This window comes from Letharia lupina (assembly GCF_014066315.1).
Source record: "Letharia lupina isolate WasteWater1 chromosome Unknown contig_14, whole genome shotgun sequence".
NCBI lineage: Eukaryota > Fungi > Ascomycota > Lecanoromycetes > Lecanorales > Parmeliaceae > Letharia > Letharia lupina.
Genome location: NW_023502983.1, coordinates 603175 through 625798, shown reverse-complemented (window position 1 = coordinate 625798; position 22624 = coordinate 603175). Strand labels below are relative to the sequence as shown.

Genomic DNA, 22624 nt, shown 5'->3' with positions numbered 1-22624 from the left:
TTTTATAAATATCGAAAGATATTAGATATTTAAAGAAAACTTTTAAATCTTTAAAGTCTTTTATATTAAGTATTAATTAATAATAGAATTATTAATATATATAATACTCGATATAAGATTAGATATTATATTTATAATCTTAATAATATTTTAATATAGCTCGAATTTTAATAAAGTTTATTAAAAAGCGATTAAGCGAATCTTTTACTATTTTAAACAAATTATTAAATATTAACTTATTTTTAAAGAAGACTTAAAATTTTTAAGCGATTATATTAATATTAATTAAATCGATAATTAAGATATTTATTACTTTATATTATTATATATATTTAATATTAATAGTAAGATTATTAATTAATTATTAAAGTAATAATCTATTATAATATTTTTAATTTATAAAATTAAATATATTAATTAAATATAAGCTATTAAAAAAATAATTTAATTATATAATCTATTAAATTAGCTTAATCTTAATAATAAATAAATATAAATTATTATTATTTTTTATAATAATTAAAACGCTATAGTACTAATTAAGAACTCTTAATTTTATATTTATATTAAATATATTAATATCTAATATTACTATATATAAAAATAAGTTATTATTAAAAATATTACTCTAAATTATATCTTTATTAATTAATAAATAATTAATAATTTTATTAAATTCCTCTATAAGAATAAATTTAAGAGTTCTTATTAATTTATTAAATTAAAATATTATTTATAATTATAATTTAATAATTTTAATATAAAGAAGCTATCTACTTTAAAAAAGTTATTTTATTAATTCTTATATTATAAATAATTAATTTAAGTTACTCGTCGAGTTATTATATTAAGTTTAATACTTTATAAACTTATTATTTTATATTAAAATAGCTATTTCTTTAACGCTATTATCGCTATTATTATTAAAACTTTCAAAGCTTTTTTAAGAAATTTATATCTATTTATTATTAATATCTTAGATATTATATCTTTAAATTATCGCTATTATAGTTATTATTATTAAGAACTAATTATTTAAGACGATCTTTATAGAGGTCTTATAGTCGGTAATATATAATTAGAAGAATTTCTTTTAATTATTTCAATTATTTCTATAAATATCCTTCGATTTTAAATTAATTAATTTTTAATATATACTAGATAGCCTAGAAATAAAATTTTCGAAAAATCGTTTTTTAATAAAAAGTGGAATTTAAGTTATATTTGAGTAGGGGCCATAGTTTAATATAATTATTTTTAGATTTCAACTTTTCACTTTATCTACTCTATTTTAGATATCGCGAACTTTAAATCTTATATTTTTTAATTTCGTTTTTATAAGGAAATAGGAGTATAGAAGATAAAGAGGGTATATTTTTACGCTAGCTATCTGATACTAACTTATCTTAACTACTTAATATTAATTTCACTTTTACTACTTAACGCTAAACTTACTTTAACTATCTAGCTCGAACTTTACTTTAATTACTTAACGCTAAACTTACCTTAATAATCTAATAAAAATCAATTAAGTTATTTTATCTTATCTATCTAATTTTAATACCGTTAATATTAAACTTTATATTTATTAAGTTTCACTTATAAAAGAATACGTATAAAGAGGAGTATTGAAATTCGAATTACGTAACTCTTAGCGGTCACGTAACTACATCACATAACACGCCTTAGCGCGCCCATATCAAGTCGCTCTTTTCTTTCATAGAACTCTATAGTTAATATAACTAAGTATTCTACCTTCATATTTTAATAGAGACTATATATCTAATAGATAGAGGCTATACGCGTAGTAGTAGCCTTAATTAACTATAATTATTATAGTAAATTCTTCTCTTATAATATTATTATAATAATATACTATATTAATATAATAGAAATAATAAACTAAGTTATAATAATATTCTTTACTTACTAAGTAATAATTTAATATAAAATCGTAAAGAGTATATAATATAGAATCTTAGAGAGTTAAGTCGTATTCTTAATAATAATAATTTTATTATCACTTAGTTTCTCTATAATATTCTTTATATTTACTTATTATAATAACTTCTCTTATATTAATTAAATATATTAATATAAGATTATAAAGAGTAGATCTATTATATTATTATTACTACTAATTATATTTATAATATTCTTTATAATATTCTTTATAGTTATCTATTATAATTTCTTTTTTTATTTAATTAAATACTTTAGTTAAATAGTTAATTAAGTAACTAATTAAATAGCTAATTAAGTAAATAATTAAGTAATTAATTAATTAATAATCTAACTAAATAAATTATTAAGCTAATAGAATAAATAATATTAATTAAATAACTAATCGAATATCGCTAATTTAAAAGAAGTATATAAGAAAAAATAATAGCTATAAATTCGTTTAAGCTTTTTTTAATCTTTTAATATATTTATAAATAGTAGTAAATAGCTATTAAGCTCGCTTACGATGTCGATTATTAATAATAATAAATTCGCTAAAAGATAATTTAAAGGCGTTAATAGAGGCTCTAAAAGGCGAGTAAAAGAGATATATATATTTAAAGTATTTAGTAATATTTTCGCGAGAGGTATCGAAAATAAATATATTTATATTAATAAATTAATAGAATAATAAAAGAAGAATAGTTATATAAATAGATAAAAGAATTATTATTTAATCTTAAATGTATCTAATATAATTATTATATTTAAATATTTATTTAATTTATTAATAGTAGATTAAACTTTATAATTTTTATAGCGTTAGAAAGTATAAAGCGAGCTTTATAATTTAAGAAATTATAAAGTAACTATATATATTATAAGCTAAGTATTTTAAAGTATAAAATTTCTATATATAAATTTTTAATAAGAAAGACGCGAAAAGATTATTAGATTAACTTAGTTAATCTAATTAAAGAGCGTAATAAACTCGAATTTATAATTAACTATATATATAAATTTAAGATTTTCAAGCTTAGCTCTATCTTATTCTATTATATATATTAATATAATTTAAATATTTAAAAGAATTCTTATAATATCTTAGCTATTTATAATTATAATACTATATTTTAATAAAAAGCGTCTTAAATTTAATATAAGAATTATTATTTTCGAATTTAATTTACTTAAATTTTAAATCTTATAATATTAATAAAAATAAACTCTTCTTTTAATCTTATTAGCTTTTTATATATTATCTCTTAAACTTTATATACTATTAATTACTACTTTTTTAATTACTTATCTTATTATTAAAGCGAGTCTTATTTAAGATAAAGAGCTCTTTTATTTTTTATAATCTTTACTCTATATTTTAATACTTTACTATTATACTAATATAACGAGTAAAGATCTATAAATTAAATTTATAATCATTTTTTTTAATTAGAGCTGTCGAGTAAATTTAATAAGCGATCTTTAATAAGCGAACTTTGATAAGAGATATTTAAATTCCTTACGCTTTAATAATTATAAGACTAAATTTAGAAATTCATTTTTAATTTAAAAGCCCATATTTCGTTCTATAATTAAAAAAAAATCTTAAAAATTTAATAGAAAATAAAAAAGTTATTCTATATATTAATAATATATATCTATTATTTTTTAATTAAGGCTATTCGACTATCGAGCGAACTTTAGTAAGCGATATTTAAATTCCTTACGCTTTAATAATTATAAAATTAAATTTAGAAATTCTTTTTTTATCTGAAAGCCCACATTTCGTTCTACAATTTAAAAAAATTTCTTCAAAATTTAATAGAAAATAAAAAATTTATTCTATATGTTAATAATATATACCTATTTTTTTAATAAGAGAGACGCGGAATAGGGAGATTTTGATAATTACGAACGCTAATTTATTTATTTATAATAATTTAGTCGATCTAATTAAAGAGCGTAGCGAACTCGAATTTATAATTAGCTATATATATAAATTTAAGATTTTTAAGCTTAGCTCTATCTTATTCTATTATATATACTAATATAGATAATAAATTAAATAATCTTCTTTATTACTATTAGAAAAGTTTTCTCTATTACTCTATTTTATAAAACTTTTATATATTTTAAATTAATTATATAGCGATTTTATTACGATTAGAATATAGTAAGATAATTATTAAAGCTAATTACTAATTATATATTTCTTATAATTACTTTAATTAATTAATATTTTATATTATAAAATTTAATAACTAAATTATAAACTTAATCTAAGTATTATTCTTAATATTTCGTCTAAATAAATTTCTTAATATTATATAATATTATATCTCTAATATTTCTCTAAATCTACTTTTTAATATTTATTAAAAAAATAGAAAATTAGCGAGTTTTTTTTTATCTATATAAAAGTTAATATAAAATATTAAGACGATAAAATTATTATAATTTTAAAGAAATATAATCGTTAAGCTATAGTTATTAAAATACTAAATATTAGATATTTTAATAATATTTATCTTCTTGTAACTTAAATAATAATAATTATTATTACTATATTTATAATAATATTCTTATATATTCTATATTTTAATTAACTTAAATTTTTTAATAACTAATTACTTTTTAATATTAAACTTTAAAAATTAATAATATTAAATTTAAATTAAGTTTATAAAGTAAGAATCTTTATTTATAGATAAAGATTTATTAAATATAACGCTTTAATAATTATTATTTCTACTAATAATATTATTAGAATTTCTATCGATATTAGAATTAATATTATAATCGCTTAATTATATAATAGATATATTCTAATAAAAGTTATTTACTAAATTAAAAACGTTATTAATAAATTATAATAAGATATTTCTACTCTATAAATTAATAAAATTAACTCGCGAGTTACTTATTATAGCTAAATTAAATAATTTTATATAAATAAAGTTATTAAAATTATAAGATAGTAAAATCTCTATTAATAAAATTATATAGTAAATTATATAATTATAAGATTTAAATATATAATTATAAAAATAGATAGATTAATTACTAGATAAATTAATAATTAAAAAAAAGAAAAAAAAGAGAATTCGCGAGTATTTAAGACTTTTATTAAATATATTAAATACTTAATAATAATAAGATTTTTAGAAAAGATATAATTATTATATAATAAATATAACTTATAATTTAAATATTTATAAAGCTTAAAAAGTATTATCGAGTTTTTTTAAAATAAATAAAATAAAGAAAATAAATAAAATAAATAAAATAAATAAAATAAATAAAATAAAGAAAATAAAGAAAATAAAGAAAATAAATAAAATAAAGAAAATAAAGAAAATAAATAAAATAAATAAAATAAAGAAAATAAATAAAATAAATAAAATAAATAAAATAAAGAAAATAAAGAAAATAAATAAAATAAATAAAATAAATAAAATAAATAAAATAAATAAAATAAATAAAATAAATAAAATAAATAAAATAAATAAAATTAATAAAATAAATAAAATAAATAAAATAAATATCTAAGATTATAATAATATTACTAGACGATATAATATTATAATAAACTTCTCTTTATTCTTTAAATACTTAGTTAATAAATTAACTAGCTTATAAATTAACTAGCTTATAAATTAACTAGCTTATAAATAATATATTAAATAAATACTCTATAATTTAAATTTATAATCTATTTAAAGTAATAGATAAAATATTTAATTAATTAGATTTAACTATAGAGAGTATTAAGAATATATATATTATTAAATCTCGATAGATTTTTCTCGTCTTAATAAATCTTTTAACTTAATTAGATAATATAATTTAATAGAGATATTAAAATAATATTTAAAAGTAAGAATATAAGCTAAATAGTTATTTACGTAAAAAACGTAAAAAACTATAATATATAACTCTCTTAATTTATTAACATAGATAATTCTAGATATATAGAATTATTAAGTTTCTAAGAAGAGTCTCTTCGATAGAAGTTCTCGAAGAGCCTTCGAAGAGAGTTAGATTTAGAGAATCTTCGTCTAGATTTACTTAAATACTTTAAATTACTTTAATTATTTAAGAACTCTCTAAGAGCTCTCTAATTATTACTATCGAATAAATTATCGAAGTAAGCTCGAAATCTTTATTTATAATATTTCGAATTTACTTCGATAGCTTATTCGATAGTATCTCTCGAAGAGCTTTTAGAGAGTTCTCGAAGAATTAGAGCTTTCCACCACAGTACTCCACTCCCGGAGCTCCGAAAGCAGTTTAGATAGTAATTAATTAGGGTTACATTGACTGAGACGGTCATCCTTGACCGCAGTCCGCAAACCACCCAAGTAACACTGATCTTGCTACCATGTCCGCAAGACTCTATGATTGCGAAGATCCTCATGCGTTGTTGTTCAGGCTTTCAGTTTGTAGCTCCCGAAATCACCAATTTGAAGCTTGAGGTCTTCCGCAGGGTCCACGTACTTCTATGCCGGGCTCGATAGGATGCTCCAAACCACGCTGACCCGATCCTTGTAATGGAGGGGCGAAAATCGTCAAAAAAGACTAGGTCCTACGGAGGAGCTCCTAGAAGCTTGCTAACATCTCAGAACCCACCAAGTCCAAGCTCACTGGCGCGTCCATTGTACAGAGAGCGCGTAAAATCTGCACCCTTGGGAGTACCTCAAAGTGAAGAGCAACAGCGGCAAAGGACTTCCCAACAGACGTCCGCAGGCAAGACCAGGAGGGAAAGTCAGACTTCGGAACCTGGCTCAAGGCTTTGGGGGCCGCTTTCAGCTCCAATCTCGAACGAATCTGCAGGGCATGTACAGCGCCACGGCAGCAATGGCCGCGTAAAGATGTCCTAAACTTGATAAAAGATGAGCGAGTTTGCTGACCCTTGTGCGAAGGCTGGGGGTGTTCATGAAGTTACCCTTGCGGTACTGGGTGCTCCAGCCGTCGGAAAGTCGACTTTTGTGCGTTCTTCATTAGATCTCAAAAAGGCGTCCACATCACCCGTTTCCAGCAAAAAGGTATCTCTGGAGGGTAAAATATCAGTTGTTAGACTGCTTGAGTTGGGCTTCGGAGATGTGGAAATCACGGCGAATCAGAATGTACTCTGGCCTACGAAAGTGGGAGACCATAACACGCCGATCATTGATGGAGTGTTGGCTCTGTACAATGTCATGGACCAGGGTAGTATATTTCACATCCCAGCATTACTAAGTGAGTCTTTCGGGCGTCGGCAGTCCTTCCTTCCAAGTGACACAGTGAAGAGATGGGAATCAGCTCCAGGTGCTCCAGGGATGATGGGTCAGAAATAAGCAGTAGCTTACATTACACGCCGTCTCTAGAAGCGTTGTCCAAAGACGGTATTCCCACGGTACTCGTATCTGCCAAGTCCGATAGTCCACGCGGATCCTGGGAGGTGGATCATGACATGGTACAGGAGCTTTGCAGTCCTGGCACGGGGATCGAGTCTTTTCCGGTCTCCTTATCTGCACCTGAGACACACAAAAGATGCATCTCTATCATTTTGCGTAATATCATGTTGAAAAGGCGCGGTGAGTTTCTTCCTTCACTTGCTTAGACCATCTTTATAGGTCCGCTTCGAATCACCGTGACATGTGATGATACCGTATGGCATGACTAATTAGGTCAAAAGAATCCCACACATTAAAGTGCCCTACACGATCTCGGGCTTTAACAACCACACATACTACAATTATTAGCGATACACGCCACTCGTTACATCCGGCTCGCGCAAAGAGCAAGCATGGCCGAGCTGCTTCCGAAGTGTCGAATTCTGTGGCGCGAAATATGGACCCAGTCGCACTATTGTCACCATCACCCAGGACCACCACGACCATCGACTCTCAGGCCGGATCCTCGAGAAGAGCAACAAGTACTGGCAGAGACTCAGAAGTATTTCCTCGTAGCGACCGGTCACGCGACTCACGAAAGTCCTCAGACAGCGGTGATGAACTTGTGTCGCCTATTAGGGGCATGGAAGATCTAGATCCAGGAGATCTTCCTCCAAATCATTTCGATGTACCAATCAAGGGTCAGGCTTCGGATACATCAAACATTATTTCGGATCCCCTCCAAGGTAGCCGCGGCGTCCAAGGAAGCAGCGTAGCAGCTAAAGATCTCCTCAGCGCTCAGAACAGCAAATATGCAGAGACGGAAGATGACGACGCCAAGGAGCTAGGGGTCACTTTCGAAGATTTAGTGGATAGGCTTTTGGCACAGCCTATGTCGAAATCAGATTCGAAATTTGCAGCCATCTTCTTGTGTTTATATCGGAAGTTCGCTCCGCCTTCTTCATTGATCAAGGCCATTGTCCATCGCTTCGAGGGTTTGAATGACCGGGACCTTCCCCATCTAAACCGAAAGACTTCGCAGCTGAGGTATCTCAACATTCTTAGGGATTGGGCCTCGGATTACCCCGGTGACTTTGCTCACCCTCTGACCCGTCGGCTGGTTACAATTTTTGTGCAGGGTTTGGCGGCGTTTCCAGAGTACGCCATCCCTAACAAAGAGATAAGCCCACATTTGGATGTGGTTGCAGATGATGATGACACCCAATGGGCATGCTCTGACAAAAGTAGAAGTCGTGCAAACACGACGGAAAGCTTTCTGACCATGTCTTCTGTTCAAAGCGCGGCCTCGACGCTCAACGCAGACTCTCCCACGCTTACAGCAGACTCGTCTACGGAAGACGTCGTCGAACACATAGGACCAGAGAAAGCTCAGCCTGCTAGGATCTCAGGGCCACCATCATTCGTGCCTAGCAATAGTAGATCAGAAAGCCAATCTAATGGCTCGTTCCAGACACTCCTCAACACACTGGAAAATGCCCAGCGCCAAGCACAGCTCCTGACTCCAATACCTCGGAATTCGCTCACAAAGGTCCAGTGGCATCAATTCATGGAAATTCCGGAAGAGAAAATTGCCCGAGAACTCACACGTATTGACTGGGTCATGTATTGTTCTATCAGACCACGCGATCTTATAAGACACGTGAGTCTTGCGATTGACCAAAAGGAGAAGTGCAAGAGCCTCGAGCACTTCAATAGAATGATACACCAATTCAATCACGTCGCCTTCTGGGTCGCCAATGTCATACTTCTTCGCGACAAGCCGAAGCACAGAGCAAGAGCCCTGGAGAAGTTTATGAGTATAGCATGGAAATTGCGTTACCTGAATAATTACAATTCTCTTGGAGCAGTGATCTCTGGGATAAATAGCATAGCGGTGCATCGGTTAGCGCAGACCAGAGAGCTTATCCCAGCACCGGCGCAGAAACAGTTTATGCGCCTCGAAATACTCATGGGATCCCAAAAGAGTCACTCTGCATATCGCTTAGCTTGGACCAATACTCCAACTCAGCGCATCCCATTTCTCCCGCTTCATCTACGAGATCTTGTTCTTGCTGAGCAAGGCAACCGAACATACGTCGTCGGTGCAGAAGGCGAGCGCATCAATTGGAAAAAGTTTGAGATCATGGGGGAGGTGATCATAGGCATTCAGAAAAGTCAAGAGGTCTCATATCCAACGATCAACAAGAATGAAGAGGTGCAGCGGTTAGTCCTCGATGGACGGTTTTGCGAGGATGAAGATGTAAGTCTGATATTTTCTGCTCCTCTTCTGCTAAGCCAATGCTTATGTCCTGAGCGTTGAGTTGCCCAACTTTGCAAGACTTGTTATTTCATTGAACAACTTGCAGATGCCTGCATCCTTTGGAATCTGAGGCTGACCTGGAAGCTTCAAGGAACTTTATGAGCGCAGCATACAACTAGAGGGGCAAGGTCTCGGAGAAAGCACCAAGAAAAAATTCAATTGGTTCCAACGGTGAAAGTGGCACGAACTATGATTTGTCAAGCTATTTGCTGTGAGCAGCACTTGATCCTGACCGCGACGAGCAGGATGTGAGTCAGGTCATGGGACAATGACGAATGGGATTAGCACTGGCAAGAGCGCGAATTATCATGTGTACATGAAGTGTCTGCTTTTACAGAAATTTAGCGAGGCGTCCGCGGCGTGAGATGCCTTGTTCAATTTCGTGGACAAGGGTTTATCGAATGTCGTGAGTCGGTTTAATCATGCAGAACAGATGAAGTCATCATCGAAGCTTGATTGATGAGGCTGATGCCTTCCTTGCCTTGCCAACTGCGGATTTTTGAGACTGGTAGTACAAGCGTGCACAGGGATCAGCCTCACCGCTATATCCACCGATGCCTTCCCACCCGCTAAGTTCTTATGGACGTATGTCCAGCCTCTACCCCAGGCACGCTGCCTGGAAAATTGGCTATTGTTGGGGTACAGATCTTTTGAGCATTGACATGGTCAACTGCTTTCTACGAGCATTTCTGCCAAGCTGCAGGCAATCTAGTTGTCGAGCGTTTGGCTTCGAAATGGCTTGTAACAAGCTTGGAGAATTCTCTCAATCCATCTCCATCTTCACCTTTGAGATGCCTCAGTATTCTTAACCGGTTGATGCCAGACTTGATCCCTTTCTGTCGAGACCACGTTTCCGCTGTTCTACCGTCACGACCCCGTCTCCTGTTTCTTCCTCGTCCAGCTCCTCGATCACCACGATCATTGCTGAATGATTGGTCGTTCAACTGATCATCCCGAGGTTCGGTTGCGGCTTCGTATATCTCTTTGAGCTGATCTTGTAGTTGAGGATACCGAGTGTATAGTATTTGAAGATTGGCAGATGACTCAAGAGAAGATGGTGAACATGTTTCAAATGAAGGCCCACCGCCATGAACATGAGAATTTGGCGCGCCGGTGAATGCTACTGCTGCTGGGGGCTTTGGTGGCAAGCCATTCGGAACCAACTGAGTTGCGACGAGGGATAGTAAACCAGCGTGAATGATCTGGTGTCTCTTGTAGCACTCAATAGAGCAGCTTTGAGGTTTCAGCCTGTGTGATCGCACAAAAATGATCCCATGTACGTACTATTGTAGTTGACACGACGGGCATTTATACCTAGCCATGTGGGTGTCACATACTCCACAATTGACCGACATTGCTCAGGGATATCAGCCAGACAAGCAACAAGCCCTTGAATACCAAGCTAGCTGGAGTAGGGATGCGGATTTATCATACGACACGTGACGTTAGGTTAGACCTCCCTTATTATTAGTATATATAAAAGAATAAGATAGGGCTAAGCTTGAAAACCTTGAATTTATATGTATAGCTAATTATAAATTTAGAATTATTATGTCTTTTAACTAGATCGATTAAGTTACTATGAATAAATAAATTAGCGTTCGCAATTATTAAAATCTCTTACTCTATTTTTAATTCTTTAATAACTTTACTATTTTCTATAAAAATTCTAAGATTTTTTTTTTAAATTATAGAGCGAAATATGAGCCTTTAAATAAAAAAAGAATTTTTATATTTAGTCTTATAATTATTAAAGCGTAAGAAATTCAAATATTACTTATTAAAGTTCGCTTTTAAAGATCGCTTATCTATTTAGTCGATAGTCTTAATTAAAAAAAAAATTATAAATTTAATTTATAGGCCTTTACTCGTTATATATAATTTAATTAACGTATTAATAAATATCTACTATTAGATTTACTATATTCTAATTAATTAATTAAGTTTCTAGATAAATATCGAATAATTTTAATTCGTTAAAATAACTATATACTATTATTAGAAAATATAATTTATTAAAATATATAGTTTTTTAAATTTAATAAATTCGACGTAATATTAAAATATCTACTTCTAATTTAAATTTTATAGTAATTCGATATAGTAATAAAGAATATTAATCATCTATTACTAGTAATATTAATTTTTTTAAAGCTTTATCGATTTATCTATTAAAAAAAACTTTATATTATCTTTTTCTCTTTAATTCTATCTCTTTAATTATTATTTCTTCTTTTACTATTATTCTCTTCTCTTCTCTTCTATTTTCTTTTATATCTTCTTTTATATTTTCTCTTCTATCTTATTATAATTATTATAATAAAATAAATATTAATTCTATTAATAGATTTAATATAAGAGATATAGTAAACTTTTTTAAATTAAACTTTTATCTCTTTTTATATTTTTTAAAAGTAGTTAACTCGAAATAATATATATTTTAAATTTATTTTATATCGATTTTATATCGATTTTATATCGATTTTAATCTTTTAATATTAATTAAAGTATAAATTATAATTAAAAAATAACTTTAAATTCTTTAATAATAATTACTTAGTTAATAATAAATTAATTTATATTATTTAGAATTTTTAACTTATATTATAGAATATATATTATAATTTATATTCTTAATAATATAAATCTTAATATCTTAATATAGAATAAATTATATTTTAATAAGAAGTAAGTATTTTAATATCGCGTCGAACTTATCGAATTTAAAAAAAACTATATATTCTAGTAAACTATATTTTATAATAATAGTAAATATCGTTTAAAATAGCTATCGTTTAATCTTTACTATTATTTTATAAGAATCTCTTATTTAAATTTAGTTTTTATTTAAAATATAATCTTCATAGATTTTATAACTCTTTTAATTCTTCTTCTTCTTCTTTCTAATTAATATTAATTTTTATAATATTTTTATAGTTAATTAAGAAGATATCTTTCTTCTTCTTATTATTCTTCTTTTATTAATTAATAAATAATATAAAAGTATTATAAATAAGCGTATTTAATAGAGATAATATACGTCTAGCTATATTTAATAATAGAGTTTTTATTAATTATATAATAATATATAAATAAGAGTAATAAATAAATATTAAATACTTTATAAGAAAGTATAAGAATATAAGAATATCTAATTAAACTCTATATTAACTAAAATCTAATTTAATTAAGCTAGCGTATTATATATTATATTAAAAAATTAATTTATAATCGTTAAATAATTATTATAGAGATTAAATATTAATTATTACGTATTTTTAAGTTAAAGAAATAAAGTACTTTTAAATTTCAATTATCGCTAGTATACTATATCGAAGAATTATTAAATTAATATAGTTATACGAGTAAAGGCCTATAAATTAAATTCATAATCATTTTTTTTAATTAGGGCTGTTGAGTAAATTTAGTAAGCGATCTTTAATAAGCGATATTTAAATTCCTTACCCTTAAAGAACTATAAGATCAAATTTTATAATTTTTTTATTTCTAGAAAGCGTAAATTACGATCTATAATTTAAAAAAAAATCTTAATTAATAGAAAATAGTAAAGTTATTAAATAATTAAAAGTAGAGTAAGAGTTTTTAATAATTACGAATATTAATTTATTTATTTATAATAATTTAGTCGATCTAATTAAAGAGCGTAGTAACTCTAAATTTATAATTAATTATATATATAAATTTAAGATTTTCAAGCTTAGCTCTATCTTATTCTTTTATATATACTAATTCTTTTAATTAATAAGAGACTTTAATAGTAAATAAGAGAAATATCTTATCTATTTCTTTTTAATATAAAAGTATATTATAAAAGTTAAAGTATAGATAAATTAATTAATTCTTTAATTAAAGAAAATCTACTAATTAATATATTAGTATATAAGTTTAAGTTTATAAATTTAATTTATAAAAAGTAATTAATTTTTAAATTCGATTTCGAGATTAAATTCGACTCTCGAAGAGTAAAAATATTTTAATTTAAGATTTACTTAGAATTATAAAATCGAACTTTATAAATTTTAAATTATTAGAAAGCGTTAAATAAGTTCTATAATTACTTAAAATAATAGTAAAAATTTAATAGAAAAAATAGAAGTTATATTAATAATAAGTTTTCTAAAGAGTTAATTAACTTTAAGTTAATTCAAATTTAATTATAAAAAGTTAATATTAATATCTATTATAATTTTTTATATTAATTATTTTTATTTTATTTTTATAATTTCTACGATTTTACGATTTTTACGATTTTATAATTTTTTAGCGGGAGAGATTTATGAATTCGAATCGAGAACGAAGCGAAATAGTTTCGAATTTTATTAAAATTATTATTACTCGACTATGTAACTTTATATTAAAGAATATTCTTATTAAAATATATAAGTTTTTAATAAGCGATATTTAGATTCTTTATTTTAATATATTTATAAGATTAAACTTTATAATTCTTTTTCTATTTAAAAGCTAATATTATATTCTATAATATAAAAAATATATATATAATTTCATAGAAAATAAAAAAGTTATTCTAAATTTAAATGATATATATCTATTTTTTAATTAGAGCTATCGACTATAAAGTAAAATTAAATAGACGATATCTAAATTCTTTATTTTTAGATATTTATAAGATGTTAGAGACTTAATGATATGTGTGATAACTCTATATTGTAGTATGAAGAGAATACTATCTATATAAGATTATTATAAGTATAAACTTTATAGTAAAATAGAAAAGCCGAAAGGCCTTAGTACGCTAAGTCTAATTAGATTATAATATAAATAAGATTATAAAGTCATTAAAATTATAATATTATCTCTCTCTTTAATTCGAAGCTTCGGTAACGATTACTATATAGTAGATATCGATCTTATAAAAAGTATATCTAGATATATATAAAGTAATATTTTTAGATATATTAATTTAGTATTTTATAACAAGTTTGAGATCTTTTTATAAATTAATATAGCTATTATAAATTAGTAGCGCTAATAGAGGAAACTATTTCGAAGGTCTTTTAAATAATAAATAAAGGTTAATAATCTCGAGGTAATAATAATAGAAGTCTATTATTAGATTTGAATATTCTACTATATTCGTAAATAATTATTAAGATAAATTTTCCTCGATTTTAAGGCTTCTATATATAATTTTATATATTAAATATTCCCTCTTATTAGTTAAGAGATTATTTTTTTATTTATTTAATTTAAATTAAACTATTTCTTTAATATCGTAAATTTTATCTTCTTCGTTAATATCGATAAAAAGTAATAAAGATTTAATTTATTTTAATAGTAGATTGCTATTATCGAGATATAGTAGTTATAAATAAAAGATAGAGTAAATACTATTTATAAAAGTAGGAAGTTTTAACTCGTAAGCGAAATTATTTAAAGCTTTAATAATTTTAAATAATTTAAAATTCTTATAATTTAGTAATTTGCTAGAGCGTATAATTTTAATATTTCTTCTATTAAGTATAATTATATTTTCGACTTTAAATTCTAATATTAAGAGTTAATAATAATTAGCTTACTTCTTCTATAAAGCTTATAACTATTTAAACTAACTTTTTAGATAATTTTTTATAATATCTATCTTCTTAATAAACTTATTAGCTAACTTAATATCTCTCTTCGCTTTTTAATTAATAAATTAATCTTAAGAGATAGAGGATTCTATTTCTAAGCGGGGAATATATTTTTTAATAAAAAATAATAATAATACGCTCGATAAGATATTCTTATCGAAATTAATTTCGAACTCTATTATTAGTAATAGATCTACTTAGTTATTTTAATTATAATTAATATAAACTTTAAGATATTACTTTAAGATAGCGTTAGTGTTCTCTATCTATTTATTAATTTCGAGATAAAATATAATAAAAATTTTAAATTTAATTTTAATTCTTTCGTATAGTTTTCTCTAGAGATATACTATAAACTAAGTATCTCGATTCGAAATAATAATAAATAGATATTCTTTCTCTCGCTATATAAATTTACTAAAGATTTAAACTACTATCTTTACTTCTAAGAAGTTTAAAAAAACGAATTTCTTCTTCTTATTAAGTCTATTTATAATTATTATAATATATTAATAAAAGCGCTTATATTTGAGATAGATAGATAATAATATAATAAAGTTAATAAAAATATCTTATTAATATTATTCGAAAATGAGTAGAGATTTAAAAAGATCTTATTTATTCTCTTTATAAGTTTTAAATCTCTTATAAATATAATAACTCTTAATATAGCGAGTAATAAAATCTGTTATTCTTAATTAATAGTAGTATTTACTTAATTTATTATAGATTAATAATCTATTAGTATAGTCTTCGAGTAGAGAGTTATAAATATCTCTAATAATTTTAATTTATAATTCGAGAACATCTAATATATATAATCTATTATTAATATATAATAATCTATTATAAAGATAATAATCATCTAATTTTAGTTTAAAATTATTTTTAATTATTTTAAATAGTAGCTTTCTCTATCTAGATATCTTTAATTAAATAATTTTTTAAGCGATATTATCGTAATTATAAGTATTTTTTATTTAATATAATAATTTAGAAGTATTAGTAGTAGAGACTTCTCTTAATTCTTTTATAAACTTCTCTTAAAAAGTCTTTATTAAAACTCTTAATAATAATTCTTTATTAGACTTCTTATTATTAATATTATTCTATTTATTAAGTTTATATAGTATTATAATTAGAGAAATAATACTTTCTTTTATATCGTTTAGAAGTATAATAATAAGATATATAATATTCTTAATATCTTTATTAAAATTATTATCTTTAAAAATTATATAATATTAATAATAGATATAATCGTTATCCTCGTTTTTAGATAGATCTCTTACTTATCGAATAAGATTATTAGATTTAATACTTTATTTTTTTAGACGATAGATAATATAAAAGTTAAATTTAAAAAGAAATTTCGTCTATCTTACTTAGTAGAAGTTAAGTTATTTAAAGAATATAAAATATTATAAGTTCTTATAATTTAAAATAACTTTAATAGGATTCTCGATAGGGGTATTAGCTAGCTTAGAATATTATTTCTTAAAGGTCTATACTATAGCTATAAGTTTCTTATTATAAATATCGTAGTTATACTCTATAGAAGATATCTTTTTAAAGAGAAATATTATAAATCTAAGTACTTTATCTTTATCTTCTTATAATAGAATAATAATAATTATAAAATTAGATATATTTATTTCTAGCTAAGTCTTTTTATCTAAATCGAAATAAGTAAATATAAAAATAATAGTAAAAGCTTTCTTAAGTATTTTAAAAGCGAGTTATTTAGAGTATTCTTAAATTTATAAATAGATAAAGTCTTTCTTCTGTTAAGTATAAATAAGATTTATTAGAAATATAATAATTTTAGAGTACTTCGCAATAAACTTTTAATAGAAATTAGCGAATTTCAGAAATACTTATATATCTTTAATATATTTGAGTTTCTTTTATTAAGTAATAACCTTAATTTTCTTTATATCTATTTTCACTTCTTTTATTATAATAATTAGTTTTAAATATTTAATTCTAATAATATAGAAGTTATATTTATTAATATTAAGATAGAGGTTAACTTATCGAAATTTCTTTAATATCTTTTTTATATACTAAATATACTTATTTTTAATATTACTATAAATAAGAATATTATTTAGATAAGTAATATAACATATATTTAGATATTCGCGTAAGGTATTATTAATAAATATTTAAAAAGTAATAAGAGTATTATATAACTTAAAAGATATTACTATATATTCGAATAGATTATATCGAGTAAGAAATACGATTTTTTTCTTATAATTCTTTTTCACTCTAATTTCGTTAAAAGTAGCTATAATATCGAATTTATTATATATTCTCATTATATATAATTTAGCGAGAATCTCTTTAATTAATAGAGAAGTATTTCGATTAGAGATAATAAGTGCGTTAAAAACTCTATAATTCACATATAGTCTAAGTTCCCTATCGAATTTCTTTATAATTAGAATAAATACTATATAGAGAAAAGTATTTAATCTAATATAGTCTTTTTCTAATATCTTATTAATATATTTCTTTATAACTAATATCTAGTCTTTAGAGAGCTTATAAGCCCTTTTCGATAGTAAAATAACTTCTTCTTTAAGATATATTTCGTAATTAATAAAGCGATAAAGAAGAAGTTTATTAGTTTTAATGAGATTTTAAATATCTAGCTATTCGTAATATATTATAAAAACTTATTCTTATAGCTATTTCATAGTTAGAGGTTTCTTTCTTAACTTATAAAAGAATTTCTTATAATCTTCTATCGTAATAGCGATGACGTTAATAATAAACTTCGCTTTCTTATTAATAGAGTTAGAAAGTTATTTAAAGTCTTTAAGCTATATAATAATAACTTAATTCTCTAATTTTTTAATTATCTTAATAAAGATATAGACGAAGATCTCTACTATATTCTTTTCTTTAAATATAATCTTTACTATATAATTTAAATTCTTTTTTAAAAATTTATTATTACTCTAGATAGTAATAGATTTACTATATAATAAATAGTTAAATATATAATAATCTAAATTAAATATAATAGTTCTAGATTTAAAGAATATATAAAAATTATACTATTCTAGTTATAGTATTTCTAAAATAATATTAAATCGTCTTAATAAGATAATTAAGTATTAAAGTTTTTCTATATAATCTTTTAAAATAAGTTTCACTAAAGTTATATATATAATATTAAAGATAAAAATAGATTTATTATCGACTAGTCGTAATTTATAAAATTATATTAATACTATTTTAAGTAGCTTATTTATTTTAATAAAAAATATATTTATAAAATTTAATATTAAAGCTTCGGTATTCGAGAGATAATTAGTCTTAATCTATTCTATTAATATAATAATCTTTCTATAAAAGTCTAATTAGCGTTTATTCTATAAAGAGACTTTAATAGCGATAGTATATGCGGATAGAGAGATAAAAGCGAGTATTCTTTCTATTTCTAACTCTTTAATTCTTATATATAAGGCTTTTAAGTCTCTAACGATGACTTAATTAAGAATATTTAATTTTTTAATTCTTATAATAATTCAGCGGGGATATTCTTCTTAACGTTGATAACTTTTAGAATTATATTAACTTATTCTTTTATTAATAGATCTATATTTTTATATAAGATATTATTATCGCTAAAACGATATCTAATCTTTAGATACTTAAAATATCTATCTTCTTTTTAAATTCTATTTACTAATAATTTAAGATACTTATATTTTTATATATAGAAATTTTTAGTAATAATATTATTATTTCTTTTAGTAAAGAAAGTATTACGCTAATTATTTAAGAGGATAGAGTTTTTACTAATTTTATTAATTTCTTTCTTACTCTTTAGACTTAATATATTATTAATAATTTAAAAATTTATATCTAATATTTATAGAAAAATAACTAATTCTTAGAAAGTGTTAAAAGACTATCTTAAAATTCGATATCTTAGGCGTATAAAGATTAATCGTTTTAGATTAAATATCTTATAAATATTAATAAATCTTAAGAGAGTGATAGCTATAGAGAATCGTGCGTAGAAGTTCTTAAACGATTTTTATTTATTTATTACTTTTATATTAAATTTAAAATCGAATATCTTAATATTCGATTTAGTAATTTTATTATACATTTCGAATATATTATCTAATTCGTTAATTATTTCTTAGATAATTTAATATAAGTCTAAGATATCTTCGTTTACTCTTATTTTAATAATATTATATATAGTAAATTTATAATAATCTCGTATATAATCGATTTTCTTAAATTTAGTAGAAAAGATTATAGCGCTTTATCTGAACTTCGCTTTAAGATATTAACGCCAGCTATTCTACTTATTTCGATTATTAATACTATAAAAATCTAAGATATCGAAATATTATTTATTTAATTCTATACTCTCTACGCGATTCGTAATAGAGATATAATATAAATTTCGATAAATACTATTAATAAGAATACTCGGCTAATAAGATATAACCTCTATATCTTTTTTATCGAAGTTTTTTAAATTAGCTAATATATAAGATTATTACTTCTTTAGCTATTACTCTTTACACTTTAAGTCTTACTTAAATTTCTTATTTTCTTTAATAAGTTTTATAATATTAATACGATACCTATCACGTAAATCTCGAAATCTATTATTAATTTCTCGCTTATAAAATAATTAATTATTACTATTACTTAGCTAGATAATAATTATTAATATCTTTATCTTAATATAAGCGATATTCTAGTTAAATTCTTTATTTTATTATTAAAGTATCTTAATATTACGGCTAGCAATTCTAAAGCTCTCTATTAAAGTCTTTAATCTATTATATTAAATATTAAAAATATTAATAGCGCTTTCTATAAAGTCTTATAAATTAATAATAAATATAAAGATTATAATTAACTCTTCTTTGATAATATCTATAAATTATACTTTAATATAATCTAAATTAGATTTAATAGTATATCTTCTAGAGATAGAACGCTTTTCTTTATATTATACGAACGATCTAACTCTATTAATATTTAGAACCTTTTTATTAAAGTTTTTAAGTTCTTCTAAACGATAATATATCTATAACTTACTTATAACGATTTAACTTTAAATATTATCTAGATTTAAGATTAAGAGATATATATAGCTAGTATTAAACTAGTAAACGTATAAAGAAGATTTAATCTAAAGTCTATTTCTTTTAATATATTAAAGATATCTATTTCCTTTAAATTCTTATTTAATTTAGTTAGATTAGCCTTTATATAAATAAAAAACTTTCTTTTAAATGATCTTTTAAGTAGTAAGCTTTTTCAGCTATAGCTACTAACTTCTTAGTAATATACTTTCTTCTTAGCTATATATTTAGTATAACTAATAAATAAATCGCTATCGCTTTAGAAGAAAGATAGATAGTATTATATTAGAAACTTAATAATATATATAATAACTCTATATTATAGTATAAAGAGAATACTATCTATATAGAATTATTATAAATATAAGCTTTATAGTAAGATAGAAAGGCTGAAAGGCCTTAACACGCTAAGCCTAATTAGGCTATAATATAAGTAAGGTTATAAGATCGTTGAAACCGTGACATAAGACTAAATTTAATAATTCTTTTTTTATTTAAAAGTATAAATTACGTTCTATATTTTAAAAAGATAATTCTAAAACTTTAATAGAAAATTAAAAAGTTATTCTAAAATTAAATAATATACATTCATTTTTTAATTAAGACTATCGACTATCGAGTAAATTTAATAAGCGAACTTTTAATAGACGATATTTAAATTTCTTATCTTTAAATATTTATAAGATTAAATTTAATAATTCTTTATTTTATTTAAAAGCGTAAATTACGTTCTATAGTTTAAAATAAATTTTTTAAAATTTAATAGAAAATATAAATATTATTCTAAAATTAAATAATATATACTTATTTTTTAATTAGAATTATCGACTATCGAGTAAACTTAATATAGAGATCTATATCGAAAGTTCTATACCCGCTAAGACTCTTGCGCTTAGACTTCGAATAACGCCTTACCTAAAGGATTACTTGAATAATACGTCTAGAGTTCTTCGAAATCGCATCTAGCTCTAGTCAGATTTTAAGGCTTAATACCTTTATTAAGCTAAGAGAAATATCTAAAATCCTATTCATACGCTATGAGAAGATATTTCTAGACTTCCTCTCTATAGGGCCGCTTTTCGAAAGTAGGGTTAAAGCTACACTAGTGCGGGTGCAGGACTTTCGATATAGACCTCTATAAGTAAACTTTTAATAGATAATATTTAAATTTCTTTTCTTTAAATATTTATAAGATTAAATTTTATAATTTTTTCAATAATAAGAAGCGTAAACTACGCTCTATAATTAAAAAAAAATCTTAATATTTAAATAGAAAATAAAAAAGTTATTTTATTTATAAATAATATATATTTATTTTTTTAATAAAAGAGACTTAAGAGAATTAATAAGTTAATTTAGATAGTTTAATTAAAAAGCGTAATACTCTTAAATTTATAATAAATTATATATATAAATTTAAGACTTTTTAATTTAATTCTATCTTATTCTATTATATATATTAATAGCGAGATTATTAACGATAATAGCGATATTTTAATAACGTTATATCTTATTTTAATATAACGATTATATAAATACTTATATATATTTAATAATATTCGCTATCTAATAATATATAATCTTAAATTTAATAAATTCGAGAGTAAATTTTAGAGAGTACTCTTTCGAAAACTTATCTCGAGTTTATCTACGTCTTATTACGCGATATAGAATTTATAAGATTTAAATAAAATTTATTATATTAATATATAACGTTCTTAATATAAATCTAATTTATAAAACTCTTAAAACTCTAGATATCTTATTTTATATTCAATTTTTCAATTTTTCAATTTTTTTAATATTAGTATATTAGTATATATAAAAGAATAAGATAGAGCTAAGCTTAAAAACCTTGAATTTGTATGTACAGCCAATTATAAATTCGGATTCGCTACGCTCTTTAATTAGATCGGCTGACTCACCGCGGGTAAATAAATTAGCGTCCGCAACTATTAAAAAAAAAGGTGTATATTATTAACATATAGAATAACTTTTTTATTTTCTATTAAATTTTTAAGATTTTTTTTCTAAATTATAGAACGAAATATGAGCTTTTAGATAGAAAAAGAATTTCTAAATTTAGTCTTATAATTATTAAAGCGCAAGGAATTTAAATATCGCTTATCAAAGTTCGCTTATCAAACTTCGCTCGACAGCCCTAATAAAAAAACAGGTGCACATTATTTAATTTTAGAATAACTTTTTTATTTTCTATTAAAATCTTGAGATTTTTCT

The 22624-nt window shown here is 24.0% G+C and overlaps 1 protein-coding gene across 1 annotated transcript; it reads left to right on the top strand.

The window, feature by feature from the left end:
- Positions 1–6836: 6836 nt before the first annotated feature.
- Positions 6837–9814, top strand: HO133_002195 (uncharacterized protein; the record flags this gene model as incomplete). The annotated part of the gene is made up of 4 exons (XM_037293122.1): positions 6837–7182; positions 7311–7520; positions 7787–9579; positions 9731–9814. 4 exons carry the CDS (start codon positions 6837–6839, stop codon positions 9812–9814), a joined length of 2433 nt encoding a protein of 810 aa, XP_037150775.1.
- Positions 9815–22624: the final 12810 nt, after the last annotated feature.